At 43.9% G+C, this 22,808-nt stretch overlaps 1 protein-coding gene across 6 annotated transcripts in view; it reads right to left on the bottom strand.

Moving 5' to 3' along the window:
* Positions 1-22,808, bottom strand: part of USP28 (ubiquitin specific peptidase 28) — a 66,734-nt gene that overhangs the window by 25,970 nt on the left and 17,956 nt on the right. For 2 of the 6 annotated variants that reach the window (XM_086679074.1, XM_086679076.1), the window contains exons 2-10: positions 21,994-22,071; positions 20,381-20,513; positions 11,139-11,244; positions 9,821-9,980; positions 4,969-5,055; positions 4,101-4,238; positions 3,173-3,246; positions 2,172-2,251; positions 571-719 (exon numbers count right to left, since the gene is read on the bottom strand). In XM_086679074.1, coding sequence (XP_086535200.1) covers positions 571-719; positions 2,172-2,251; positions 3,173-3,246; positions 4,101-4,238; positions 4,969-5,055; positions 9,821-9,980; positions 11,139-11,244; positions 20,381-20,513; positions 21,994-22,071 — 1,005 coding nt within the window. Of the gene's footprint in view, positions 1-216; positions 294-570; positions 720-2,171; positions 2,252-3,172; positions 3,247-4,100; positions 4,239-4,968; positions 5,056-9,820; positions 9,981-11,138; positions 11,245-20,380; positions 20,514-21,993; positions 22,072-22,808 lie in introns of those variants that run through there. The other 4 variants (XM_086679073.1, XM_086679075.1, XM_086679077.1 and 1 more) reach the window with 3 other exon arrangements.

Here is a 22,808-nt window from a genome sequence, read left to right as displayed (position 1 = left end):
GTGTGGTACTGACAGTGATGCTCCAAATTCACTAATTCTTAACCCAACTGGAATCCTGAGGTATTGCTTACCAGTGCTCTCCCTCTAACTCCCCCCCTTCTTTCCAACCCACAAAAATAAACGAATATTAAACTTGAAAAATGTTAAAAGCAAAGGCAGAATTTACTATGAAGAACAGTAAATATTATAAGAGGGAAAATATTCTAAATGGCATACCATAGGAGTTAATCACTGTACTTTTACCCTCCGAAAATATGGAGGCAGTGGGTTCTCCCTACTCAGGTACAGGTAGGCTTCAACAGAAAAAGAGAAACTTGATCATACTTAAAACATCAGAAGCAGCATACAACCTTTATATGATTAACTCAAATTCACACTTTCGGTAAAGAATTCATTTATCAAACACTAAGACTCACTAATGCATAGCAACTCGTAAGAAACTTCAGACTGGTTCACCATGTGTTAAATGTAAAGTTAGCTACTATCTGATGGGAAGACAGTTTGACAAAAAGCTCAGTCCTACTTAACTGGCCCTGTCACTGGCACAGCAAATAAAAATGTCCAACTTACCTCTTGTCCATACTTCACCGAATGATCGGAAGGAAGCAGGTCAATGTCCCCCTCCACCATGGCCCCTTCCAAACATTCGTCTAAGTTGCGATAACCATTTACCTGAAGGGGATACTGGCCGAAGGTCTCATTGTTACAAAAGGGCTTTCCTAGGCAAAGAAACAGATTGCTCTTTTAAAGACATCACTGGTATTATCTGAAGCCTGCTGTTCTGGCACCACAGAGACAGGTTATCTTCTTATTTCAGCAACTTGCTGAGAACTGGTTAGAAGCGCACGTAAGCCTGTGCAGCCACCGCCGATGACCAGCAGATCCCGGTACTGGCCACAAACGACTGCCATGAACTTTCTTTCACAAAAAGAAAGACCACCAGACATTACGTGCCTCCTGATCAAGGACTATCCCATCCCTTGTGAATTCGTCTTGCCAAAAAAAAAGCCTCACCTGAATCTGGTCAAACTCTAGATCCAACTACCCGTTTGTAAAAAGAGGAACAGAGAGGAGTGTGTTAAACTGTATCATGGGTATGCAAGGGGAGGAATTTCAGACTGTGGGGAATCCCAAAAACAACCTGGTTTCTTAAATTTTTTAAGTTTATTTATCTTGAGAGAGAGCGAGCGAGAGGGCACACAAGGAGGGGAGGGGAAGAGAGAAGGAGAGACAGAATCTCAAGCAGGCTCCACGATGTCAGCGCAGAGCCCTATGTGGGGCTCAAACCCACGAACCGTGAGATCATGACCTGAGACAAAATCAAGAGTCAGAGGCTTAACCGACTGTGCCACCCAGGTACCCCAAAACAACCTGGTTGCTTAAAATATACATTTCAAGGAGAAAAAAAAGACGGGGGAGAGTGTACGGATTTTGTTACGAGACTTAAAAGATGTATCAACCAAATATAAATGATCCACATTTCGATCCTGATTAAAACTGTAAAAATAAACACTCATCCCCTCCCCCCAAATATATAGAATTATAAAACAACTTGGAAATCTGAACACTGACTAAATATTTGATATTAAGAAATGCTACTTTTTTGGAGTGAATAGTGGTATTGGATTGTTTTGAAGAGAGTATCAGAGGGGTAAGAGAAAAAAACGACTTAGGGAATGTCTGGCCATGGGCTAATGGTTGCCGAGTTCCTGTGGGTTTTTAGACTGCTCTATCTGCGTGTGCTAAAAATTCTCCACAGTTAAAAAAGAATTAAAATTACACACCCAACATGCAGCTTAGATAAGCCTCCATAGCAGAGAAACATTTTTTGGCAGTCTAACTCAATAAAGCCTTTTGAGATTAAACATTACATTGAAAAAAACAACACAGAGAAAATTGAGTTGCATCACTGTGACGGACATTAACACTGGACGTAGGCTGTGCAAACATTATACAATTTAATCTAACAATTCTGAGACAGACACTATATATGCCCATTTTACAGATGAAGAGACTGAGGGTCCAGGCACTCACACCGTTTGTCTAGATTACACACACACTAAGAAGGTAGAACCAATATTCAGACCTGGGACTGCCTGACTCGAAAGCCTTTTCGAGTAATACAGATACGGTCACAGGTCTAGAATCAACATTGAGAGGAAAGAATTTACCTTCACGAACCCCTTCAGTGAGGAAAGTCCCGTAGAATAGCTGCACCATTGGGTTTTCAGATTTGTTCCTGGGATTGCTGCTTTTAAAAAAAGGAAACAGTTCTCTATCATTTGGATCAGATAAGCACTGCACTAAACCTAATCATCATTCAAAAGCGAAAACAGTACATTTTCATCGACCTCCAAAGAGCCAGATATGGTCTAAAATAAGTAACGCGTTAAATCAGTTTAAACACTCATGGAACAAATATATGGGCCTGATCCCTGGCTGTGAGGAGCTGAAAGTCTAACAGGAGCGTCCCACATGCAGAAAAATACATGTGTCTTTATACAGTTATTATATATAAGAAGTGACAGATGTATACGAGTTACAGAACAGGACAGAAGTAAGAATCAACCCTCTTGAGCAGTTTTGCAAATAAACACAAAGTTTTCCCAGGGGCACAACAGAAATGAAGGGAAACAGTTTATTTCTACAAGCCCATCTTAAATGGTTACTATGTAAGCTTCCACGTACAAAGCTGTCCTATGATGTACAGGTCTTTTACTCAGCATTAAAACAGTTTAGAAAATGTCTCAGCATCTGTATTCGAAAAGGGATCCTTGTAGTCTTTGCCCGGAATTTCACTTCTGAAATTCGTTTCAGTGACTGAAATGATTAAATTCAATGTATGTGCTACCACCACGCTCACATCTAGGATTGATCTGACTTTTAAATACATTTTGTAGCATGGGCTGTGACTTCAACAAAGTTAAGAGTTCGGGCCCTTCGGTAAAAAGCTGCGGGTCAAGATGCTTATCTACATCCTCAGAGGCGAAAAGCAAAGGCAAGGAGGATACAAAATGACAAGTATCTGAATGGTGACCCTGTGAAGTTTGGCAAAGCCCAGTAATTTCCGCTTGAGAAGCAAAACCCTGTCCATTCCCCGCTTCCCCATATTGCAGTTCTCCCTGGACCACTGTGAGCAGGAAGGCCGTACAAACGAATCCTCAACACTCACTTAACGTTAACAGCTAGCTGGAATGCGTCCTCCAGCCAATCCAGGAGCTTGTGTGTGAATTCACTCACATCTTGCTATAAGAGAGGCACAAATTGCAGCAGAGTTAGACCCAACACTACAGGAAATGAAAATCTGCCCTTATCCCACCAACGAGTAAGACACCACTGCTGTGAAAGGACTTCTTTACCAAGCAAGGACAGATATCATGAAGCTAGAAGGCAGCTCCTGCAGACAGACAGAAGGCAGCTTCTGCAGACAGACAGAAGGCAGCTTCTGACTAGCTTATGGCCAGAGAGGAAACTGGAAGTTCACCACTTCTGGCCACGTCTATTTGTAACCAACCAGCAAACAAATTCTTCCAGGTAGGCTTTAAAAAAAAAAAAAAAGTCCACAGAATGGACTACAGTGCTCTAGAATAATATGAGATCTGAACAGAGAAAGGAAAGTTTTATGAAATGTTTTGAGAACTTTGTAGGACTGTAAGACCTTTAGATAAACAGAGGGAAAAATCAATTTTATACAGAAGGCGCTGCTCTAATAGTGACAGCTCTGTTTTTTAACACAAGGCCGGGAAAGGGAAGTCCTACTGCCTCGAAGAGAAAGATGGCTCAGAAAAGCTGCTGAACTTAGGTTTAGATGATATTAAAAACAGGATTTCTATCGGGGCCATCCCAAGGCAAATGTGCAGACAAAGGGCTTTACTTTTGTCAGTGACCCTTTGCTATGATTCGCTGAGATATTTTCCAATCTCCTCCTTTCTCCTCCAACAGCCCCTGTGTACTTGGACCCGGGACACGTCTGGTCCTTAGTCATGTTCAGGGCTGACTACATGGCTGAACTGGGGCAACATCAGAGTAGTATCCACAAGGCAGGACTTCAAACATCACAGGGTTTGAGGGAAAACACGAGAATCACAGGCTTCTCGCACCTGCTGTTCCTCAGGTGATCGGAATGCTCCCTTTAAGAGATCCAGGGCTGCGGAAGGGTCTACAAATTTGCGATTTGATCCCATCATCAGAGCAAACAAGTACTGAAGCTCTTGCATAAACACGATATTTCTCTTTTCCTGTAGAGGAGACAGCAACGTGTGCTCTTACAACCCTTCACTTGGAAAATTATAACATACGAAAGAGAAGCGTTGTCACTGATCCCTCCCTAATTCATATTTACCTAGATCTAGAGCAGTGGGGACTCAAACTATGTGACCCAAACTCTATAAGGTCCGTGTGGGGATTGCCTTAAACTGAAGACTATCTATGTGGAAGCCTGAAAGGGAATACTGTCAGAAAGGCAAAAATGTTTACTTTCCTAAGCTGCTGCCCTCCCTCCTGTTAGGAAAATGCATCCCCGAGGTGAAATCCTGGGAAGGGTTAGATCACCGGCAGAAGGCCACGTTGTTTGGCGAGAACCCACCACAGGCTCTTCTAGAAGGATCCAGGCCTCTGGCACCAGGTCACCCATTCTGCATCACTCGGCCTCAGCTGCTAATGAGCAGTGAGGGACCCCTCACACAGAACGAGTGTTTCTGAACCTTCCGCTCAGAAGCAGAAAAGTCAAGGCTGCCAGGACGACCGACCGCTTTCTTGGATACGCTTGTCTAATTTTATTTTTACTGAACTTTACGTTTTTGCAGACCCTTGTTTCGTGTCACAAAGAAGGAAAAAGGCCATTTGGAAATGAAAACAAATACTAGCACGAGCCAAAAAACATCACAGCTGTCAGCTTTAGCCAAAATTTCAAAGCCTTTGGGATGCAAGGGACTAAGCAAGAGTGAGGATTTCTCCACACCAACTCACCGTGTGACTTGGACAGTTTTCAAGCACATTCTGTGGCAGGCTATAGCTGAGAACAAGTCTTCGAAATTCAGGCAGTTGGAAGAGAGACTGAAATAAAGAAAGAGATTCCTAGCCTTTCTTTCAAAATAACTGCAGCAAAAAAGACACTTCTTTTACCTCAGAAGCGCGTATGACTGTCACCTGCTATTTCTACTTCTATGCTTAAAGAAATGATGATGGCTCCGTGTAAGAATTTAGCTGACCAAATGAATCCTTTTAGGGGAAAACCAGAAACAACATGATGGCTAACGACAGAGATAGATTAAATAAGCTATGGTACATGTGCACAATAGGCTATTATGTAGTCATTAATATTGTAGAGAAAATGTTTCTGGAATGTGGACTAAGACACAGCAGTGGAACTGAATGCCTAAGAGCTACAAGGTTAACACGGAGAAATCTCAGAGCTGTGTTCTGTGGAGGTCGAAGTTCCAGAAAAACAGAGTATGAAATGGTTGATAATAAGGTTAAATATATATAAGACAATATGGCACATTGTTTAGGGACCAGGCAGTCCAGGGACTTGTAACGTTTATTTCTAAAGCTGGGGGCCAAGTATAGCAGTGGGTGCTATTCTCCACTTTGTCATAGGAACCATTCTTTTTTTTTTTTTTTTTTTTTTAACAGCAGATATCTCTGGTTTATTGTCTGTAAGTCATACATGTTTCGACTATGAATATCTCTTGAGGGTTCAAGTTTTTACAAACCCCTGTATGAAGAGAACTCCTCATCCCCATGGACTCCGCAGATGAAGACCCCTCAGGCCTGCTCACTGGAAGCCTGGAAGCAGCATCCAGGCAGACCACAGGCCTGCGGCTTCCCTCCCACTATGACGACCCGACTGGGGTTCAACCGCCAGGGGGAGCGTCCCGCCGGGCAGTGCTGGTGAAGCCTGGTCATGCTACGGCACCAACGGTCTGTCTACCTGGAGCCAGGGCGAGACCTCTCTGCTCCACACTCAACCTGCCCCCCTCTCTCCCCACCTCACCTGCCCCTTCCCGTGGTCATTCCCACTCTGCTCACTGCACCAGACCATTTCCCAGGGCTTCTGTTCCACCACGAGGAAAACGGCCTTACATTCACAAGTCATTCCGCTCCACCTCCTCTCCTTCACCGGAATCTGGCTTTCCTCAAAGACACTGGCATCTTAAAAGCCATCTAAGTGTGAGCTAACATTACGCTTCCCAATCCAGCGTCAGTACGACCCTCCAACATCTGCTGCTTCTCCTCTATTCTCTGTGTCACTTAACTACACACTCCTCCTCTACTCATCAAAGTGTAGAACTTCAGAGGGATCTTCGAATCCTTTCTTTGTTATCCATCCACATCCACTGAGGAAGAAGTCACTTGGACTCTGCCTCCGGGGGGTGCTCTTCGTAACTCCCTCCTCCCCACCATCCCTACCAAGTGCTCATCAGACTCCCCTCACCTCTCACCTGGGTCACTGCTCATGGTCTCCCTGCCTCCAGGGACCCCCTCCCTGCCCGGATCAATTCACTTGCCACATAGGTTCCTCTGTCTTCCTGAGACGACAGAAATAAAGCTGCTGATTCACGGACACCTGCCACAGGGCAACAGCTCTTCCTCTCCCAAGTCCTGGCCACACCCAACAGAACAGGACATCCTGTTAGCTCGGCCCTCAGAATAAATCAAGAATCCAACCTCCCCCAAGGCTACCAGCCTTGGGTCCAGGCCACCATCACCTCTCACGTGGGCAACTGTAGCGGCCTCCTGCGTAGCTTTGTCCACCTGTCCCTCACCACCTGCATTCTGTTCTCCCCACAGTAGCCACAGTGAGGAGTCAGAGTTCATCACTGCTCTGCTCAGAACCCTCAGTGACTCCCTCCTCTGCTCCTGGAATCCCAGCCCCTCGGGCCTCCTGAGCGCCATGAGCACACCAAGCCCACTCCCACGTTGGGGCCCTTGCTCTGTGCTTTCCTCCACCTGGAGTGTTCTCCCCCGAAGCTGCCTGGCTCACTCCATCACCTCTCAGGTATCTGGCATCTGTTCCAACCTCCTCCCTTGGGCGAGGCCTAAGCAGCACAGTTTATATTGTGCCCTGATTCTCCCATCCCCTCTGCAGCAATTCGGCCATGCCTAACCTTGCTCTTGTTTCTATCACGGTGATCACCACCTAATGTGTTCTGTAAGTTTAGTTAACTAGTTACTTTTCCACTTTACTGCTCTTTGTGTGTCTTGCCTCACGAGAATTTAACTTCCACAAGCCCAAGGCTCTGTGTCAGTTTTACTCATTCTTTTATCTCAAGGGCCTAGAACAGGGCTACACACACAGTGGGTTTCCAACTAACATCTGCTGAGGGAACACAAGCACACCCATTCAGCCCGGGACCCCTTGGCTTTGTGAGCATCTTATGCCTAGGGACACATTCCTCCATTCCATCTCTACGACCACGTCTGAGGTCACACGCAGGATGTATCAATTCCGGAGAAGTGGCCAATTCTCAGATCACAAATTCGGAAAAGCCCACTCTTGAACCGCAACCTGTCTTCCAGCGTTACTGATCCAATTACCCAGAGGACATCTGTTCTTTGACTTTGTCAAAGACCCAAGCCAACGGACTCCCTTCTGTTCTGCCTGACCACCAGTCCCTTCCTGTCTCCAGCTCTGATTCCATGGTCTTTAACCATCCCCCATGAAATCCCCAAACTGCCCTTGGCATCAAACCCAGCAAAGCCCCCAACCTAAATAATGTTCAGTTTCCACCTAAGAGTCTCAGAGCGCTGCTAAGAGAAAGTCCTGATAAAACAGGCCATCCTGATGTCGGTACGCATGTAAGGTCAACACCCTCAAGCAGACCTTCACATTCGCAGAAATCCTACTACTGTGTTCTGGTGCCGACTGGCCTCCACTGTCCACAGCAACCGCCCCTTTAACCCGCCGCCATCCCTTCTCCAGGGACTCAGAAGATGGCTGCTTATCTCACAGAGACGATGATCTGAAGCCACTTCAGCTGTAATCTGCAATGTGCTTTTCTTCCTTCTCCTCTCCCCTATTACTCCCCTGCCCTTTTCCTACTCGGGGCTGATCCCTCCCTCCAGGCTCTAGATCCTGTCTTCTTGGGCTTTCTCAGAAACCTTACTTTGTGAACCTCTCTGTGCCTTTTTTTTTTTTTAATTTTTTTTAATGTTTATTCATTTCTGAGAGAGAAAGGGACAGCGTGGGCAGGGGAGCGGGGAGAGATGGAGAGAGGGAGGATCCAGAGTGGGCTCCGTGCTGACAGCGGAGAGCCCCCTCTACGCCTTTCAATATGCCCACAGGCGAGAAGGCTGAGGAGGGTGGGAGGGCAGGCAGGGTCCTCAGCCTCTCCCCCCTCCTCTCTGAAAGGACTGACTGTGGTCCCGAAGTCCACATTCCTTCCTACATGCTACCCTCAACACAGATGCCTGCCATCTTCGTGAAATGGAAGCAGATCAGCTCACTTCACTGCTCTAAACCTTCCAATACTTTTGCACTTTCCTAAGCCCTCATCGTGATGCTGAGCACCCCCGCCTCACCTCCACTACCCTTCTGATATCATCACTGTCTGTTCCCTGCCCGTAAGCAATCAGTTCTGCCTTCTTCCTATTTCTCAACAGATTAAACAAACTCCTGAACCTGGGTCTTTTCACTTGCTGTTCCCTCTGCCTACTGTGCCCTTTATGTAAGTATAGGGCCCATCCCCTCACCTCCTTCAGGTCTCTGCTCAAATGCCCTCCTTTCCAGAGAGGCCTCCTTCCCTGCCCAGCTCCTCTTACCCTCACTCATCTTTATGGCACTTCTCACCACTTGATATGTATAATTTACTGCCCATCCTGCTTTTTTCAAAGTAAACTCTCTGTTAATGACTTTCCTTTATTCACTGCTGTTTCCCCAGTGCTAACACAGGGCCAGGCACAGAGTAAGCTGCAAGAATCTGGATCCTACGTGTGGAAAGGCAGGCCTCCGTTTTTGGCTGAGCCGCTGGGGAGAGGTCAAGTATCACAAAGGGGAAGACTGGAGGGGCAGGATCAGGTGCCACACTGTGGCCCTATTAAGTTTAAGATGCCTGGGAGGTACTTCCAGAGAGGCAACACTCTCGAGGGGGGAATTCGTCAACTCTGTGGGCTCTATCACCGTGTGTATAAGCCACTGACTCCTACAGTGGCATGTGTAGCCCACATCTTTTTCCTGAACGGCAGATTCAAGTCAGTACCGGTTTATACGCATCTCCGTGTCGCACCTTAAACTCAGCATGTGTAGAACTGAAGTGAGATCCCCCTCTTCACACACACCCAAATATTCCTCTTCTGGCATCTAACCATCCTATCATCCACCTAGTTTCTCAAGCTAGAAACCCCGGAGTCTTTCTCGGCGGTCTCCTGCATATCCCCTCTATCCAACCTCTCCCCCAGCACCTGTAGATCTGATCTCCTGCATAACTCTAGAAAGCTTTTCTCTCCTTCCACGGCTTATACTGCTTCCCTTTTCCAGGCCGCCATCTTTTCCTGCCTGGGTATCTGTGTCCCAACTGCTTTCTCCTTATTAACTCTGCTGTAATACGTTTTTCAGTCAAAATGCTGATCCAAACCACCTATTCGACATATTTACAAACGAATTTGCAACCACAGGATATTTTGTTTTTAGCGTTGCCTAATTTAGACACCAGAGCATCTAGACCCAAACACAGGAGAGCAAAACACAACAATGCCATGCGGGAAAACACCAGTCTTATACCTCTGCTTCCGTTTCTCTAAGCTGGGTTTCTCACATTTCAACTCGATAAATGACAAAGTTGTTTCCAGAAGACACAGTTGTTTCTTAAACACATCATACCTGAATAACAGCACTAAACCAACATGTATTGCCAACATTCTTCAGTCCAACTGGCCAACCATCAACTCTCCTCCAGTCGTTGGGATTGGGATTTTCTCCCCAGACTTCACAGCGTTTTCTCTTTGAGCGTTTAGTTTCTGCAGAGGCTGCCTCGCGCATCCTATAGTGTGCCAACATACCACACAACAAAAAAGGAAAAAGTTAAAGAACAATGTATTATATGGAGAACCATGGTCATCTTTCATAGATAATTCAAAATGCCAGATACACTATTTCCTGGGTAATCACTGGGCTATATAGTAGCTATAACATTATAATCTAAATGAAAAGTAAGGGTTAGACATGGATGCTAATCCTTCCGTAACAGAGATTATTACCAATAAGGTCCATGATGGAACCGAGCTGACACTCAAGACTATTTATCGCTGCCGTATCAAAAGATTCAGATTTCAGCAACAGTGACCTATCTCAGACCTCGCCATTGAGAGAGACAAGAGAGACACTCTGCTAGAGATAAGAGCCTTCAAATTGCCTAGCACACAAAACCTGGCCCTATGTTTTCCTGAAACAACTCAGCAGTGTGAGGGAATAAACATATCCAGAAACTGACAGGCCTCCACTGGAACTAGATGTTTATGAACAATACCAGTCAATCATCAAATTAGTACTAATTCAAAAAAGATATGTGTGATCACTTCTGAGACGGGGTAGTTGAGCGTTAACTCATTTTGAAAGAGCCAACAACATAACCTTCAATGTGTACGAAGCCTCCAAGTTTATGAAGGGGATACATACTGTCAGACATTTGTACTAGGATGGGTTTTCTCTCCCTCTCAAGTGCAAACTACGAAGGCCTGCAGGCCTCTACTCAAAGACCACATCTACTCTAAGACCTTTGCCATATTTGGCTTTGTCAAAAAGTAAACCAAAAAGTAAGCTAATGGGAATTTAAATTTTCTCCTAAAAAAGTTTCATTTGGATGCAATTAAAAGAGCTTGGCGGGGGTGCCTGGGTGGCTCAGTTGGTTAAGCAGCCGACTTCGGCTCAGGTCATGATCTCGCGGTCTGTGAGTTCGAGCCCCGCGTCGGGCTCTGGGCTGATGGCTCAGAGCCTGGAGCCTGTTTCAGATTCTGTGTCTCCCTCTCGCTGACCCTCCCCTGTTCATGCTCTGTCTCTCTCTATCTCAAAAATAAATAAAACGTTAAAAAAAAAATTAAAAGAGCTTGGCAGAACTGTCCCTCAGTGGCATCCACAACTATTACTGCCTCTGACCTACATACTATTGAGAGGAGTAAAGATGATAAATTGCATAAATAACCTGTTCAGATCTCTTCCATCAGCTTGAATGTTGGGGGACTCCAACAGACTCAAAGCAATGGCAGCCTGTAGGTCATCTTTGTTATCATGAGTAAGGTCTATCACTTCTGGAAGATAAACAGAAATTTAATTAGTCTATATATAGGAAACAACAGCCTTCTGGCTGTACAGTAGGAAAAAAGGCAAAAGCATTCACAAAACTAGATATGCTCCCTAGTTCTCACGACACTGGCTCATCTGTGGAACAACTTTATTACTCCAGGCCAGAGGCAAATGAGTAACTCACAGCTATACGGTAACTTTAAGATTAGCCAAAAGGGCAGGAATGATAAGCTGCTGAGAGGTAATGAATCAAATACCCACTTCTGCAGTCTTATTCCACAGAGTAAAATATACATCCCATATCTGGAGGTTAAATAGTTTATCTGTCATCATAAAACATCAGCTAAATATCAAACACATTCAAGGAGCAGATATTTTCAATCTCACACAAACTCTTCTAGGGAATAGAAAACATACTCCCCAGGGGCGCCTTGGTGGCTCAGCTGGTTAAGTGTCTGACTCTTGATATTTGGCTCAGGTCGTGATCTTGCAATCCATGGGATCAGGCTCTGTGCTGACAGCATGAAGCCTACTTGGGATTCTCTCGCTCCCTCCCTCTCTCTGCCCCTCCCCCTCCACTGCCTCCTTTCTATCTGTCTCAAAATAAATAAACTAAAAAAAAAAAAAAAAAAAAAAAAAGAAGAAGAAGAAGACATACTCCCCAACTCATTTTATGAAGTCAGCGTAACATCTAGGTATATCCCAAACCAGTCAAGAATAGTGAGAAAGGAAAAGCAACAAACATAAACACAGATGTAAAAAAAGAAAGAAGATATTAGCAAATAAAATCCAGTAATCTACCCCCCAAAATCAAATAGTAACACCACGCTGAGTTCATTGCAGAATGAAATACTGAGTTAACATTAGAAAATTACCATCAATTTTCTTAAAGGAATAATCATCTTAATAGATACAGAAAAAGTACTTAATAACATTCAACTCTATTCAAGAATAAAAACCCCAAGCCAACTAAGAACAAAAGAGAATATTCTTAGGCTGAGAAAGAGTACCCATGAAAAGCCCACAGCAAACTTTATACTTAATTGTGAAATGTAAAACACTTTTATTTTGTTTTATTTTATTAGTATTTTTAAAAATGTTTTATTTATTTTTGAGCAGGGTGGAGGAGGCAGAGAGAGAGGGAGACACAGAATCGGAAGCAGGCTCCAGGCTCTGAGCTGTCAGCACAGAGCCCAATGCAGGGCTCAAACCCACAAACTGCACGAGATCATAACCTGAGCCAAAGTCGGACGCCCAACCAACTGAGCCACCCAGGCACCCCTCGGTGCAACAGTTCTTAACTGGGGGTGAATCTGCACCCTTCCCTTCCTAGGGACACCTGCCTACACCTGGAGATGTGTCTTCAGCTGCCAGTACCTGGCGGAGGGGGCGCTACTGGCATCCAGCAGGTAGAGGCCAGGGATACTGCTCAACATGCAACAATACACAGGATGGCCCTGTTCAACAAAGAATTATCTGGTCCCAAACGTCAGTAGCCCAAACATCAGAAACGCTATTCTCTGGGAAAGCAACAGAGTAAACAAACTAAAAAAGTCAACCAAAAGGTAGACTGGAAGGTGGGAAGGGCTATGGATGAAAAGTTGAGCCAGGCCAGGATGCCAGCATGACGATGGAGGAGGTGAGAAGCGGTCGGATTTACTGAAGATCCTTTGGGAGGCAGGAGAAGAAGCAAGGAGCCAGACAGAGATGAAGCTTTGAGCCTGAGCATCTGGAAGGATAACTAAGTGGTCCTTCCCAGCGGTCTCTTTATATCCATTCTAAACTGCCCCCTCTGCTCCCCTGCCAATCTTCTCCTTTCTCCACACGGCAGCCAGGACAATCTTTAAATAGAAACTCGGTGCCTCCAGTCCCCTTCTCTGTTCACTCCCAAGGTTCCCAAATGCCTGGTGGGCGCCCACCCTGATCCAAAAGGTCTACGATGACATGACCCTTCTAGTTCCTCTTGCTTCTCCTTCAACCCTACTCACCTCCACCTGCCGGCCACAGTGTACCTGATGCACCTCTTCAACACACCAGGCTCTGGCTTCTCTCCCCTAACTACCCTCCACTCCTGTCTGACCCTATTCCTCCTGAAGGCCTCTGTTTAGAGGCCATCTCCTCCAGGAAGTCTTCCTGGACACCCTCTGCTGGGTGAGAGGTCTTCTCAGGGCTTTCACACCACCCTGAAAACACATTTATTTTAAAACCAAGACAAAAATGCCTACCATCAGGACATACATTCACTGTGGTTCTGAACATTCTGGCCAGTTCTTACAAGAAGACAATAAAAGGGGAGCTTGGGTGTTTCAGTCCATTAAGCACCCAACTCCTGATCTTGGCTCAGGTCATGATCTCACGGTTCAGGAGTTCAAGCCCTGCATCAGGTTCCAGACAGCAAGCACAGAGCCTGCTTGAGATTCTCTGTCTCCCCCTCTCTCTCTGCCCCTCTCCCACTCACACACACTCTCTCAAAAATAAATACATGTTTTTTAAATAAATAAACTCATGCAACTGAATAATAAAAAAAAAAAAACAAAAAACAGGCCAATGTTAAAAACAGGCCAAGAATCTGAATAGACATTTCTCCAAAGAATATCTACAAATGGCCAATAAGCACATGAAAGGATGCTCAACATCATTAGCCATTAAGGAAATGCAAATCAAAACTACAATGTGCTATCACCCCGCACCCACCAGGACGGCTGGTATCATAAACAGACAAAACAGGAAAATAACAAGTGCTGATGAGGATTTGGAGAAATTGCAGCCCTTGTGTGTTAGCTGGAGAGGACACAAAATGGTGCAGCTGCAGTAGAAGTTTGAAGGAACCGACTCTGGCAGCCCTTCAAAAAGTTAAACATACAAAGCTTTAGGACATTGGACTGAGCAAGGATTTCTTAGGCCACCAAAAGCACAGGGAACAAAAACAAAAATTGGCAAATGGGACAAAAGCAAACTTAAAAAAAATTTTTTGTGCACGAAAGGCTACAATCAATAGAGTAAATGGGGCACTTGGGTGCCTCAGTGGATTAAGTGTCTGACTTCGGCTCAGGTCATGATCTTGCAGTTCGAGGGTTTGGGCCCAGCATCGGACTCTGTGCTGACAGTACGGAGCCTGCTTGGGGACTTCTGTCCCCCTCTCTCTCTGCCTCTCTTTCCTCTCCCATGTGCGTGTGCACGCTCTTTCCTTCTCTCCCTCAAAAATAAACATAAAAAAAAAAAGATGTAAATAGAATAAAAAAGCAACTACTGAATGGGAGAAAATATTTACCAGTCACATATTTGATAGAAGGGTTAATATCTAGGGGCGCCTGGGTGGCCCAGTCAGTTAAGCGTCTGACTCTTGGTTTTGGCTCAGGTCACTGTCTGGGGTTTCATGAGTTCGAGCCTCACGTCGGGTTCTGTGCTGGAGCATGGAGCCTGCTTGGGATTCTCTCTCTTTGCCCCACCCCACTTGCACTGTCTCTCAAATAAATAAATAAAGGGTTAATATCTAGAACATATAAAAAACTCCTACAACTCAAACCAAAATAACCCAATTTGAAAACAGGTGAAGGACCTGAATGGATGTATCTCCAAAGATGACATACAAAGGCCCAACAAGCACGTGAAAAGATGTTCAGGATCACTAATTACCAAAGAAAATGCAAACCGAAACCACACTAAGGTATCACCTCAAACTCATCAGGATGACAAGTAAAACAAACAAACAGGAAATAACAAGTGCTGGTGAAGATGTTGTGAAATTGGAAGGCTTGGTGAGACTGTAAAATGGTGCAGCAACTGCTATGGAAAACAGGATAGAGGTTCCTCAAAACAAATAAAAATGGGGCCACCACCCGAGCCAGCAATCTCACTGCTGGATATACATTCCAAAAGGACCGAAAGCAGGGTATCGAAGAGATAGTTGCACATCCACGTTCACAGAAGCACTATTCACAACAGCCAAGCAGTGAAAGCAGCTCAAATATCCACCGACGAATAAATGGGTAAAGAAAATGCAGTGTATACACACAACAGAGTGTTATTCAGCCTTAAACAGGAAGGAAATTCTAACATAGGCTACAATGTGAACCTTGAAGACATCAGGCGAAGAGAAGTAAGCCAGCCACAAAAGGACACACACTGCATGATTCCACTTGAATGAGGTACTCAGAGTAGTCAGAATCATAGACAGAAAGGAGAACAGTGGTTGCCAGGAGCTGAAGGGAGGAGGGAATAGGGAGTTATTGTTCAGTGCGTAGAAAGTTCAGTTTTGCAAGATGAAGAAGTTCTGGAGATCTACTTCACAACACTATGAATACATTTAATACTACCAAACCGTATATTTAAAAATGGTTAAGATGGTAGGGGTGCCTGGGTGGCTTAGTCACTTAAGTGTCTGACTTCAGTTCAGGTCATGATCTCCTGGTTTGTGGATTTGAGCCCCATGTTGGGCTCTGCAATGACAGCTCAGAGCCTGGAGCCTGCTTCAGATTCTGTCTCCCTCTCTCTCTGCCCCTCCCCCACTCACACTCTGCCTCTCTCTCAAAAATAAACATTAAAAAAATTTTTTTAAATGTGGGAATGCAAGCTGGTGCAGCCACTCTGGAAAACAGGATGGAGGTTCCTCAAAAAACTAAAAATAGAACTACCCTACAACCCAGCAACTGCACTACTAGGCATTTATCCAAGGGATACAGGTGTGCTGTTTCGAAGGGACACAGGCACCCCCATGTTTATAGCAGCATCATCAACAAGAGCCAAAGTGTGGAAAGAGCCCAAATGTCCATCAATGGATGAATGGATAAAGAAGATGTGGTGTATATATACAATGGAGTATTACTCGGCAATCAAAAAGAATGAAATCTTGCCATTTGCGACTATGTAGATGGAACTGGAGGGTATTCTGCTAAGTGAAATTAGTCAGAGAAAGACAAAAATCATATGACTTCACTCATATGAGGACTTTGTTTCAGATAAACATAAGGGAAGAAAAGCAAAACTAATATAAAAACAGGGAGGGGGACAAAACATAAGAGACTCATAAATATAGAGAACAAACTGAGGGTTACTGGAGGGGTTCTGGGAGGGGGATGGGCTAAATGGGTAAGAGGCACTAAGGAATCTACTCCTGAAATCATTGTTGCACTAGATGCTAACTAATTTGGATGTCAATTTTAAAAAAATAAAATAAATTAAATAAATAAATGTTTTAATGGTTAAGATGGCAAATTTTATGTTATGTTTTCTTGACCACAACTAAAAAAAAAAGACTTCCAACTAATAAATTATGAAGTATTGATAGAATATTAGCATTTCGAAGTCTCCAATAAAGTAAAGCATCTCAGCAATAATCACCAATGACTGCAGAAGACACTAGGTCGGGGATTTTATAATAAATAAATCAAGCGGATAATCTTCTGAACACACTAACAATTCTAACAACACAAAAAGAGGGCGATCAGATGTTACTTGCTTTTTCAACATGACAAAACAGAAGATCCATTACACACAATACTACCTGTGACACGGTCGTGCCATTAAGCACCTAAGTCTACGGGAAAGACAAGGGACAAAAAACCCATTCAAAGATACTGCAAGATTTGATTTCTTTGGACCTTAAACCGCACGTAAAAAAGAGAGAGGGGATTTATAAAGAGTATCTTAAAAGACATTTCAAACATATCTAATGTTTTAATGCCGTCTGTCTCATTATTTTTGCAAACCAACTGCAAGCGTATTTTAATGAGATGATTAAGGAAATTTCTACACTGGTCTTTGAGTGACATTAAAGAATTATTAATTTTTTTTAATTTTTTATTAGTTTTCTTTATTTTTGAGAGGCAGAGAGAGACAGAGCGTGTGTGGGGGAGGGGCAGAGAGTGAGGGAGACAGGGAATCGGAAGCAGGCTCCAGGTTCTGAGCTGTCAGCACAGAGCCCGACGCGGGACTCGAACCCACGAACTGTGAGATCATCACCCGGCCGAAGTCGGACGCTCAACCGACTGAGCCACCCAGGCGCCCCAAGAATTATTAATTTTTAATGTGTGATAATGTTGCAGCTAAGAAAACAGTCCTCTTTTAGAAAAATTAAAACAAGGAAGTTGACACAGAATTGTTACATGACCCAGTAATTCCATTCATAGGAACGAATTAAAAACAGATCCTCAAAAGAAACAGAATTGGAAACATGAAAATCCAATATAACAGAGAGCTGATAATGCAGACCAGTGGGTAAGTAAAGTCTTTTTTTTTAATTTTTTTTTTAATGTTTATTTATTTTTGACAGAGAGAGAGAGAGAGAGAGACAGAGAGAGAGAGAGACAGAGAGAGCAAGCATGAGTGGGGAAGGGGCAGAGAGAGAGGGAGACACAGAGTCCGAAGCAGGATCCAGGCTCTGAGCTGTCAGCACAGAGTCCAACGCAGGGCTCGAACAAATGGACTGCGAGATCGTGACCTGAGCTGAAGTTGGACATTCAACCATCTGGGCCACTCAGGTGGCCCTAGTAAAGTCTTTTTAATAAAAGGTACCAGGACAATTGACTAAGCTGTATGGGGCTTAGTGAGTGCCAAGGAATCTAAAACTGTATCCTGACCTTATGCCTTGCCTCCTCCCCGCAAATCCACTTCAAATGGATTAAAGAATGTGAAAAGCAAAACATTACAATTCTTATATCCTAGGACTGCCGAGTATAAAAGGAGTTCTTAAACAAAAAGCACAAACCACAGGAAAAGACTGACAAATGCAACCACAATAAAATTAAGGTATTTAGCTCACACCATAGGGTTAGCCTAACCCAAGTCACCAACAGGGAAAAGATGTCTGTAATACAAATCCAAAAAAGTGGGTTAACATCAAATATATATAAAGTCAATATCAGTAAGATATATATCAAGCCTAAGGCTATTATCAATAAGAGAGTATCAGGAATCAATAAGAAAAAAAGCAAACAAATAGAAAAATTGAGGCAGAAAACCCAAAGAGAAATTTCACTCACAGGAAAACGTGAGTGGTCAAAAGGACCAAGTTGCTCAATCTCCTTACCAATGTAAAAAAACTCTCACTGAAAACAAGATATTTTGTAACAAAAATGCAGGCAATAATTTTATAATATAACCAGTTTGAGAGCAACGGGTTACTCAAATCCTGTTAGTGGGAGTTTAATAAATAGGTAAAAAACCTTCTGGAAAATATCATTACCTATAAAGTTGAAGATGAGAGTAGCTTACTACCAATGACACTCCTGGGTATATGCTAACTAAAGAAATTTTGCATATATGCACAAGAAACATGAATCAAACAGCTCACAGCTGTTTGTTTATAATAGCAAAAAAAAAAAAAAAAAAAAAAAAAAAGGAAACAACCCCAGGTCAATAAACAAATATATCACTTTCAGTATATTCAGACTATGAAATACTACATACCAGTGAAACTAAAGGAACTACAGTTATAACCTTCAATATGAACGAGTTTCAAAAAGAAAAATCTTAACTGAAAAGAGTCACTATTACACTGACATATACAAGAATATTCACAGCAGCACTGTTCACAGTAACTCAAAACCGCAAAAGGCCCTATTTTCATTAACATCATCTGCCCCAGCTGATGGCTCCCTCCTCCAGGAAGCCTTCTTGGCTTCCAGAGTCCCATTTTCCCAGCTCTCCTGGTATTCCTCCAACCTCCCTGGACACTGTCCACCTGCTCCAGCCTCTGAGCACTGGGAGGGTCCATTGCTTAGTCACTGAACCCGTTCCTTTTTGTACACCCCCAACCCCTCGGGAAGCTCATCCAGTATCCCAACTTCACGGACCATTCACAGGTTCAAGTTTTCTCTCTCTGTAGCCGGATCGCTCCCCTGAGCCGCACGCACACTTGGATCCCCCCACTGCCTTTCAGACACTCCACTTGATGTCTAGCAGGTGCCTCAAACTCAGCACCGCCCGACGATCTCTTCACCTGCCACCCAGTCTGCTGTAGCGGTAGTTACTCCAGCATTTCTGCAACTCGGGAGCAAAACCTGGAGCCCCTTCAAGTCCTCTCTCTCTCTTTCACACACACCCCTTATCTCCGCTGTAAGCAAGTCCCCCTCGGCAGGGGCTCCTCACCCCTCCGCCACCACCTCCTGGCCCACACCGCCAGAACCCGCAAAGCCTCCTGACTGCCCCGGGCTCCCTGCTCTGATCCATGCTTACCACCTCACCCCACAGCTCTGTTCTCAACAGAACCATCAGAATGACCTTCAGAAAACGGAAATCAGTTGAGGTCACGCCTCTGCTCCAAACTGTCCCAACGGCTAGCCTCTAGCTAGCGGAAAAGCCAAGCGCGCAAAGGCTCAGCATGATCCGCCTCCCGGTCCGTCTACCACCTCACCTCTCATTGCCCGCCGCACTCACTAAGCTTCCGCTCTGGCCTCGAGCAACTGATGTACATCCCTGTCTTAAGGCCTCATTGACTTGCTCCCTCACCTCCTTTTCACTATCTTTAGTCTTAGCCCATTTAAAATCCAATCCCCAGTGCTCCTTTTTCCTTTTCTTTTTTTTTTTTTAACTTTATTTATTTATTTTGAGAGAGAGGGAGGGAGGGAGAGAGAAAAAGACAGCAGGGTAGGGGCAGAGAAAAGGAGACAGACAATCTCAAGCAGGCTCTGTACTGACAGCACAGAGCCCGAGGTGGGGCTCGAACTCACAACCTGTGAGATCATGACCTGGGCCGAAATCAGGAGTCAGACACTCAACTGACTGAGCTACCCACGTGCCCTTCCTTTTTCCATTTCTTTCATTCCATCCTTTACTTTTCCCTACAGTGGTCACCACGTTCTGATAGGCCACATAATTTACTTACTGACTTGTGGGTTTCCCCCACAAGAAAACAAGCTGCATGAAGGCAGGGATTCTCGTTCTTCTGCTCATCTCCAGTACCTAAAAGAGTGCTTGGCACATAGTAGGTGCCCATTAATAAGTGCAGAATGAATGAATGAATGAATGAATGAATCCATGTAATTGCTCAGAATTGTGCCTGGCACACAGTGATGGTTCAATACTTAGCAATTATTAGCATTATTCCTGCAGGGTTGATGTGATTGGTGGGCAACTCATATACACTCATCTCTTACGTTCTGCTAGTTCGGAGCAGGATACACGGAGATAGGATACACCTACTTGCTAATACTTCTTTGCTAGCAGCTCTCCCCTCTACTTCAGATGGTTCCGTAGCAACAGTGTCTTGCCCGGGTTCTTTAACTCTTTCTTCAGTGAGGAGGCTGACCGCCTGGGTGATGTCACCATTACTGGCCTAATGAAAGAGAAAACACAGACATTTCAAAAGTAAAGCATCACAGCATTTAAAATAAACAGTGAGTGAGTTTTTTTGGTTTAACTCCTGACTACCCTGGTGACATTCTGAATAATTCAAGGCATAAGGTAGAAAGGAGAAGAGAGTATGGCGGAGGACAGCAAGGGTACTACGCTCAAAGCTTGTATCAAATGGTTGGCTCCAGGAAGGGAGTTGCCATGTTCTGATTTCCCACAACACGCAGAGAAGAATGAAATCTTGCTGGAGATTTGTTCTCACTGCTCTGGAAATTACTGCTCCTGATTTTACAGGCTAGCAAAGGCATGATGTATCAAAAGGGGCTGACAGTTAAAACAGAGATTCTAAAGGAAGTCAGCCTCTACAATAAAAATGTTAGGCAGTTACCATATTCGATAGTGGTGACCATACTTCTGTCTGCTTTCAACTTTTTATTAGGAAAACTTTCTAACATACACAACAGTAGAGGCAATGTATAATTGAACCCTATGCACCCGTCACTCAGCTGCAACAATTATCAAGTCATGGTCGATCTTGTTTTGCCTAACCTCTCCCAGACACTGTGAAGCAAATCCCAAGCTTTTCTTTTTAATTTTTTTTAACATTTATTTATTTTGAGAGAGAGCACACGTGAGACACAGTGAGAGAGCATGGGGGAAGGGCAGAGAGGGGGAGAGAATCCCAAGAAGGCTCTGCGCTCGAGTCCGATGCAGGACTAGAACTCACAAACCACGACATCATGACCTGAGCCGAAATCAAGAGTTGGATGCTTAATTGACTGAGCCATCCAGGCGCCCGACAAATCCTAAGCATCTTATCAATACATCAGAATGTATCCTTTCAAAAATATAACCCACAATGCTATTACTACACCTTAACAGTAACAAGTGTTTTGGGGTACCTGGGTGGCTCAGTAGGTTAAGCATTCGACTTTGGCTCAGGTCATGATCTCGCGGTTTGTGAGTTTGAGTCCCATGTTGGGCTCTGTGCTGACAGCTCAAAGCCTGGAACCTGCTTCGGATTCTGTGTCTCCCTCTCTCTCTCTCTCTCACCCACTTACTCTGTCTCTTTCTCTCTCTCAAGATTAAATAAACATTAAAAAAATTTTTTTTTAAATAGTAACAAGTGTTTTAATATCATATCACCAGTTCAAACTTACCTGACTCAATGATTTTTGAGTTTGTTTGAGTCAGGATCCATATAAAGGCTATAAAACGCAATTGGCAGATGCGTTTCTTAAATCTCTTTTGCTCTGTATGGTTCTTCCCAGTTAAGTCTCCCCCATCCTCAACATCCCCCCACCCTTATAATTCACATAGAGAAGATACTGGGTGATCTGACCCATAGAGCTTCCGTCCCTGTATGCAATTTCGTTTTGACATAAAAATAGCTTGACTTGACATAACCATGATATGGACAACTATTTTAAAGCCTGTTGACTAACAGCGGTCTTGAAACTAACCTTCAGAGCTTCATGAAGAAAGGAAGGGTCCTGAATGCCTGTGATTTCTCTTAGTTGGTTTAACAGCATTTGGCAGCTCTGTATTTGAGAAACAAACAAACAAAAAAAAAAACCAGAGACAGGTCAGTCAGAAAGTAAACCTGGATACATTTCAAGAATTTAAGTACAAGCATCTTGGATGATCAGGCTTGAGACTTGCATATTTTACTTTAAGGAACTGACAAACTCCAAGCAACACAGTATTGACTGTCAGACACATTCTAAAATGCCAAATTTATTTCTCTTGTAAAAGGTTAATCATGAAACATGCTTTTGGCACTGGTGGGAAATAATATTAGTAAACAGTAAAACTATTAAGTACGTAAAATATTTAAATGTAGTAGTTAGCCCTCGTAGTAGCTAAAGTGCCTGAGGTTTTTCTTTCTGTGAGTAATACATAACTGGGTCATAGAAGGAGTCCAGGGAATTCGCATGGATGTGAAGATGTGCTATTTTAAGCCACACTGCACATGCCATTTTTATGTGTCATTTTTCACTGACAATAAATTTCCAATCGCGTAATTAACAAATGATACCACCAAAGTCATGATTTAAAACTTCAGATTTGATTGCTTAAAAAGCAGAGACAGAACCAACATTTTCTGAATTGTAAATAAAATTCCAGAGGGAATAAACTATGGAAGCCCTTGTCTTCATTAATCAGAATCATGGAAAAACCTATCTTGTTAACTTCCAGCTACCACAAGATCAGTTTCTAACTCCTTTACAGCCTTCAAGTCTTCATTGGAACACCTTACCCTATTTTGCACAAAGAC

This window comes from Puma concolor, chromosome D1 (assembly GCF_028749965.1).
Source record: "Puma concolor isolate L17-30 chromosome D1, mPumCon1.1.hap2, whole genome shotgun sequence".
Taxonomy (NCBI): Eukaryota; Metazoa; Chordata; class Mammalia; order Carnivora; family Felidae; genus Puma; species Puma concolor.
This window is presented reverse-complemented; position numbering and strand designations above follow the sequence as displayed.